Source organism: Fibroporia radiculosa, assembly GCF_000313525.1.
Source record: "Fibroporia radiculosa TFFH 294 genomic supercontigs, scaffold64544, whole genome shotgun sequence".
Lineage (NCBI taxonomy): Eukaryota > Fungi > Basidiomycota > Agaricomycetes > Polyporales > Fibroporiaceae > Fibroporia > Fibroporia radiculosa.
The window spans coordinates 3865-9795 of record NW_012133517.1 but is presented as its reverse complement, the minus strand read 5'-3'; the positions used below and the strand labels follow the sequence as shown (position 1 = coordinate 9795).

The window sequence follows — 5931 nt, the reverse complement described above, 5'->3', positions numbered from 1 at the left end:
AAAAAAAAAAAAACAAGTAGGCATCCGCGACCCGACTGGACGACTACCTTGGTACGATAGTACAGATGGTGGAAATGTCGAGTTGTCAGCCAGAACGTTGAGAATGTTCGATTACACGTCAAAACTAGGCAGTGTGCGATATGTACAGGTGTAGTCCGTGTACGCTGCCGCCGTTGAGTCCAGCTGTTCGCAGCCGACAGCGCCAATTTATCGTTTTTATCTCGGAGACCAACAAGGCAGCCAACTTCTCGCTTTATAAATTCTATTTAGAAGCGGTGCTGAACTAATCACTGGGCATACTGAGGCTCTGAGCTGCGGTCACTTTGTAGACGAGGTCTTCCAACATCTTTTACGATCAACTCTGTATCGTTTTCCTCAACGCGCTCTAAACCGACACAGTCGAGGACGACCACGACAAGCACTTCAACATCAGTGCTGCCCATCCATTTACGATACACGCCGCTGCGTCTGCTTACTAGGTACTATATCAGGCGTATCGCTAAACTGAGCACGTCGCTTGTGCATAACTTGATCGTCCCCGCGAACTACCACCCGTATGATACCACTGAAGCAACGCCATTGCGCCTAGTCCGTTTGATACTAATCTGCACAGGTAGAACTGTTTGTCGGCTTCTTCGTGAACGAATGCCTGGGGACACGAATTGGGCATTCGGACGAGATCAGTCCCATCGCTGCGTTCTTCACGAGTGGCCAGGACAACAGCCAGGTGATTTTGGTGAACGGAGTGAGTGGAAACGTCTAATATATCTCCAGGGGTATATCGTGCAATCAGGACATCTGGGGTGCTGTGGACACCGCGTTCTAGTGTACTCGTGGCATGAGTCGATCCATCTGCGGTCGATTTGGGGATTTGTCTGGCTTTCGAATTTTACGCTGCTGTGGAAGCTTGTAGAGTGTTGACAGCTGAAAATCTGAAAATCGTTTTTACATTGACTCGACTACATATTGGGTGCGTGTTCTGCCCAACCTACATCACGTCCGACCTCTCCTGTGAAAATCTTCGTGCATAAGTTCTCAGCTCAGGCTCACTATTGGCCTCTGCTCATTGCAAGATCACGCAGTCTCGTTGGATGGGGGGTTTGATTACATATTCCGGTACTAAGTCTTATGTAAAGCTAGTCAAGAGCTGGTTAGAATAATTCACACGAAGCGTCCCAGGCCTTTGACGAGTACGAATAATCTTGGCGAACTTGCAGGCATTTTGATTGGTTGAATAGCCTCGTACCCAAGATACGTCTTCGACGATGTTGAAGATTACAAACAGCGCACCGAATCGACTATAACAATTCGGAGGCTGGGCTAAGTTTCACCACCACTCTTGACTTGGTAAGTGACATACCGTCTAAGCTGCGCGAGTCATATAGGAATTGACCTGGTCAATATCCTCCCCGTTTAGCCTATCGTGTCCATTGTATGATGCATCTTCTTCAATCTCGAAAGCTTCGGAATCTTGATTCCCATGATCCAGCGTTGATCCCATGTTCCCCACGACTTGTGCAGCAAATCTTACATCAGATATGACGGACGTCTCTAGACCGAGTCCATTCCCATGAACCTCTTCGCGGAGATTGAGATATAATCGAGACAGTAGAATGAAAACTAAACTAATAGCAGTGTGGGTCAGCCCGATGGTAACTTAAAGGTGAGCTTGTCCGTACGAATCCGTGACATAGCTGATGTCCGTAAAAGTCTGGAAAAGATGCGTTCGAACTCATCGCAGTGGGTTGACAAAATTTGGACCACCTACGTTGGTTGACCACATGATGAGCAATATTGAATATAAGAAGAACGCTGCCAATGAGCCCTCAGTGGACTGTAATTTATGGGGCCAGCCTTAACGCGTACAGAAAATAAATGGATCCTGCATATAAGACCTTAATCAGGCTGAACAACTTCATTCAGATAAAAAGGGAAGGCTTGCCATCTCTCCAGATAAGCCTTAATACTGGGGTTTTGCTGCATTTTGTAAATCGGACAATATCATAAGTTGCACGCCAAGTGATGACCAGTATCAGCATATCAGACACTATCATGGATATCCTGGTAGCTATGACATCTAAATGTGTGAGAGTGAACGTTACATCATTGAATCGACCGGTTAACAAAACAGTCACATCTATAATAAAGAAGTAACGTGTCAAAAATCGTCGCAGGGAAAGTCATATTTGGTACACACTTCAACTGAACAGAGAGCGAGAGATAACTGTACTCATTTACACCACGAGAATCGTTGCAATATTCATCCATGTAGTTATACTAGTACATAATTGATCAGTAGTGCCGAAGATATGGGTCCTTTGAGCTCACGATATTAGTGCCAGCCGGTACTGCTCCGAGTATCAAAACGACCAGGGATAAGACACGGTGTCCCCCACTAAGTGCAGATGCCCGTAATGCATGAAAGCCTAGAGATGGCAACTAGTTGAACGCAAACCGGCTTTAAAGAAGGCAGGGCTCACCCGCTCGCGCAATAAATAATATCGCAACTATCACATTTCGTAAGATGATCAACAACCTGTGCATATCATAATCCGAGGCCAAGTCATCTATCCAAACCGCCGACCATACCTGAAATTGTTACATGTCTGGATTCTTGACAAAATCAGATAATGCATTAAACTTGCACCTGACATTTTACGATTTAGAATGAAGCAGTGGACAATCAGACAGATCGCGTTCATCGCGGTGTACGCAATCAGATGGAAGAGATGTGCACGCTGAGCAGGCAGATGGCCCCGGGCAGTATAGATTTGGCGTTAATTGCACGAATAGAGCTCTATTCTCCGATACCGTCTAGGCTCGTTCACGAGATGGATTACTCTTGCGATTCGGACCCCACCAATACATCTGAGGATCAAGACGAGGAATATAAGACAAACATCGCCAGTGGGGTCGATTTTGACTCGGTTTGGGGGATTTTTCATGGCACCATATTCTTATCTTGTGTAGATTATGAATTTAGCTAGGATGTGGTTTTGAAAGCTATTGCATCGACGAGGAGGAGGGGGAGGAAGAGGGAGAGGAGTATAAATTAGCAAAGATCGGTGTAGCGACTTGGAGTACTTACGCCTAGCACGGGCCCGAGTGGCCGGGCTAGACAAGTCCGAACTTGACACAAGTTGCAGTGGCGTTTGTGCTTCGCTTAGTCTCAAAATTCTCAGTAGTCAGAACTACATACTGCAGTCTCCTATAGTGAACAGAGTATTCCCGCTCTCCCTTTCGCTACGTGGCTATGAGGATTGATTACTGCCTGACAAGGGAAAATGTTGGTGGTGGCACGTAATCGCTGCTACGCACCTCCTCAAGCTCCTCCAGGCTCCTCCTGGTCTATTCGATATCAATCTGTACAAGTGAAACTGCTCATCAACTTCGTGAATCACGGTGAATGGACACCCGGCGAGGCGCATTGGGCGTCTGGACGACATCAGTCGCATCGTTGCGTTCCTCGTGAGGTCAACAGTCTGGTGATCTCGATGAACGGGGTGAGTGTGGCGTGTATTATCTAGCATGCCCTGGAAACCGACGTCGGGTGTATCCAAGGATAAGTATCTGGTGTACGGCAACGCGTGTTCAGTTCACTTCTTCCGGATCTGCGGTCGATTTGTTACCCGACATCTTGTCGAAATGTTCTGTCGCCATTCCAATTCATAGACGCACCGCATGTATCTAAGCTTTGAGGGCAAGTCGCGCCTGGTCCTTCCCGTTCAACACGCGGCACAGCCAACATCGCCGCTCAGCTCGTCTCTTTCGGCTTCAAAGGTCGTAGAATCTTCAACTCTGTGATCTAGAGTTGACCCTATGTTACCTACGACTCGTGCGGCGAACCCCACACTGAGCGTGACGGAGATGTCCGTTGAATGCCCATTCCCGCGAGCCTCATCACGGAGCTTAGGAAAAAACCGAGATATCAAGATGGGAACCAAGCTAGAAGCTGCGCAAGCCAGCCTCCCGATGACTCAATGAAGACATGAGTGTCGATACGATTGTGTGATGAGGCTGATGTTCTTGGAACTCTGCAAAAGTGTCACTAAAGTATTTCTCGTCCCAGTGGTATCACAAATCAGGAGCACCCCCGTTGGCTGACCTCGTGACGGTTTCGGCAACATTGAGTATAGAGTGCAAGTGGTTCAACAGGGCGACCCGGTCAATGCGAACACGAAATGGACGAAACCTGGTATCGAGATCATGAGGCTCGACACAGTGATCCGGCTGTAGAAAACACAGCTTGCCACCGCTCCAGCTAAGTACCAGTGCTGCTGCGATTAACAGAGGACACGATGCTGTGGGTTGCGCGTTGGCAAGTGGTGATCACAAATTGAACAGAACAAGTAGCCCGTCATCGTCTAACATGCACCAGATGCATGCATGTTTACCAAGCTGCCGCTCAGAGATGCTCTGAAGTCCGGTCGGATGTCAGTCATATTTGGAACCTCTTGAAGCGAACTGTTCGAAGGACTTTTGAAATCCTCGTCGTCGCAACCCAGGATCTGGAGGGATAACCGGCAACTAGTAAGCGGTCAAACGGTTGCCGGAGAGCGGACTTACTAATATTGCTTCCACTGGCCCACTTACCAAGCTCTCGATGACCGAGGCCTCAGCGACTATTCTTACCAGTAAGCGCTCCGTCTTGCGCGCCATGACGTGTAATGCACAACCTCCGCATTGATTGCACGGAGGTGCACGGCGTTTGTGTGATTTCCACGATCCGAGCGTGGATGAGTGATTGCTATCTGACAAAACGTCCTTCCTCGCACTGATCAGCAAATGTGTTGTCCACCATCTCAGAATGGACGACTGCAGCCGCTTCTAGAGAAACATGAGGCGGAACATCAAAGTTAGAACGCCGCACAGTACGCGTCGCCCTCCGAGTCTGACATACGGGGAGTATACGACAGAGTCCGTTGCTGGAAGGTCCCACAAGCAATGACTTCCATAGTGGAATTTGTATCGCTGTGTAAGTGCAGGCTCAACCAAGTTCGTTCTTCTGGCAGAGAGGAGGGGGCAGAATCTTCTGGCGGATCATGCCATGCCCACCGATCGGCGCGGGTATGGGCACGGGCACGGGCAAAACGGTTAGGACACCTCGTGCGAAGATGCAGGAGAGGGTGAACATATAAAAGCAGGGGGAGGCGAAGACAGCGATTAGCATCTCCCACCCAGACCACCATTACATTACCACACCATGGCAGACGCAAACTTCGACATCAATCGCCCCGCGCCGAACGTCCCGTTCTACACACCTGCGCAGAACCCCCCTGCGGGCACGGCGATCGACCCGCAGCCCGACGGCCGACCGATCCCCAAGCTATTCCAGCCACTCCGGATCCGTGGTGTCGAGTTCCAGAACCGCATCTTCGTAAGTGCACCTTGTCCACTGCGCCAAAGACACTATCGTGAACAGACCGCATGGGCAGCTAGCGCCGCTATGCCAGTACTCCGCAGAGAATGGGTTCCCCGGCCCCTGGCACACCGCACACTGTAAGCTCCCGCAAGTTCTCCTCCAGCGCGCAGTCATGCTCACGTCCGCCCCGCACGACAGTGGGCGGCATCTTCACGCGCGGCCCGGGGCTGACGTTCGTCGAGGCGACGGCGGTCCTCCCCGAGGGCCGCATCACCCCGCAGGACACCGGGCTGTGGTCCGACGCGCACGTCGCGCCGTGGCAGGAGATCGTTGCGTTCGCGCACTCGCAGGGCCAGAAGATCGGCATCCAGCTCGCGCACGCGGGGCGCAAAGCGTCCACCGTCGCGCCGTGGATCGCCAACCGCAGCGCGCCCGTGCTCGACGGCGGCTGGCCGGACGACGTGTGGGCGCCGAGCGCGGTGCCGTACAGCGAGCAGTACCCGCAGCCGCAGACGCTGACCACGGCGGGGATCAAGCGCGTCGTGCGCGCGTTTGTGGACGCGGCGCGG

The 5931-nt window shown here is 51.1% G+C and overlaps 1 protein-coding gene across 1 annotated transcript; it reads right to left on the bottom strand.

Moving 5' to 3' along the window:
* Nucleotides 1-1363: 1363 nt before the first annotated feature.
* FIBRA_08239 (uncharacterized protein) lies at nt 1364-1783 on the bottom strand (the record flags this gene model as incomplete). The annotated part of the gene is made up of 3 exons (XM_012329889.1): nt 1364-1625; nt 1680-1711; nt 1769-1783. The coding sequence occupies 3 exons, from the start codon at nt 1781-1783 to the stop codon at nt 1364-1366; spliced, it is 309 nt and encodes a 102-aa protein (XP_012185279.1).
* Between the last annotated feature and the right edge of the window lie 4148 nt (nt 1784-5931).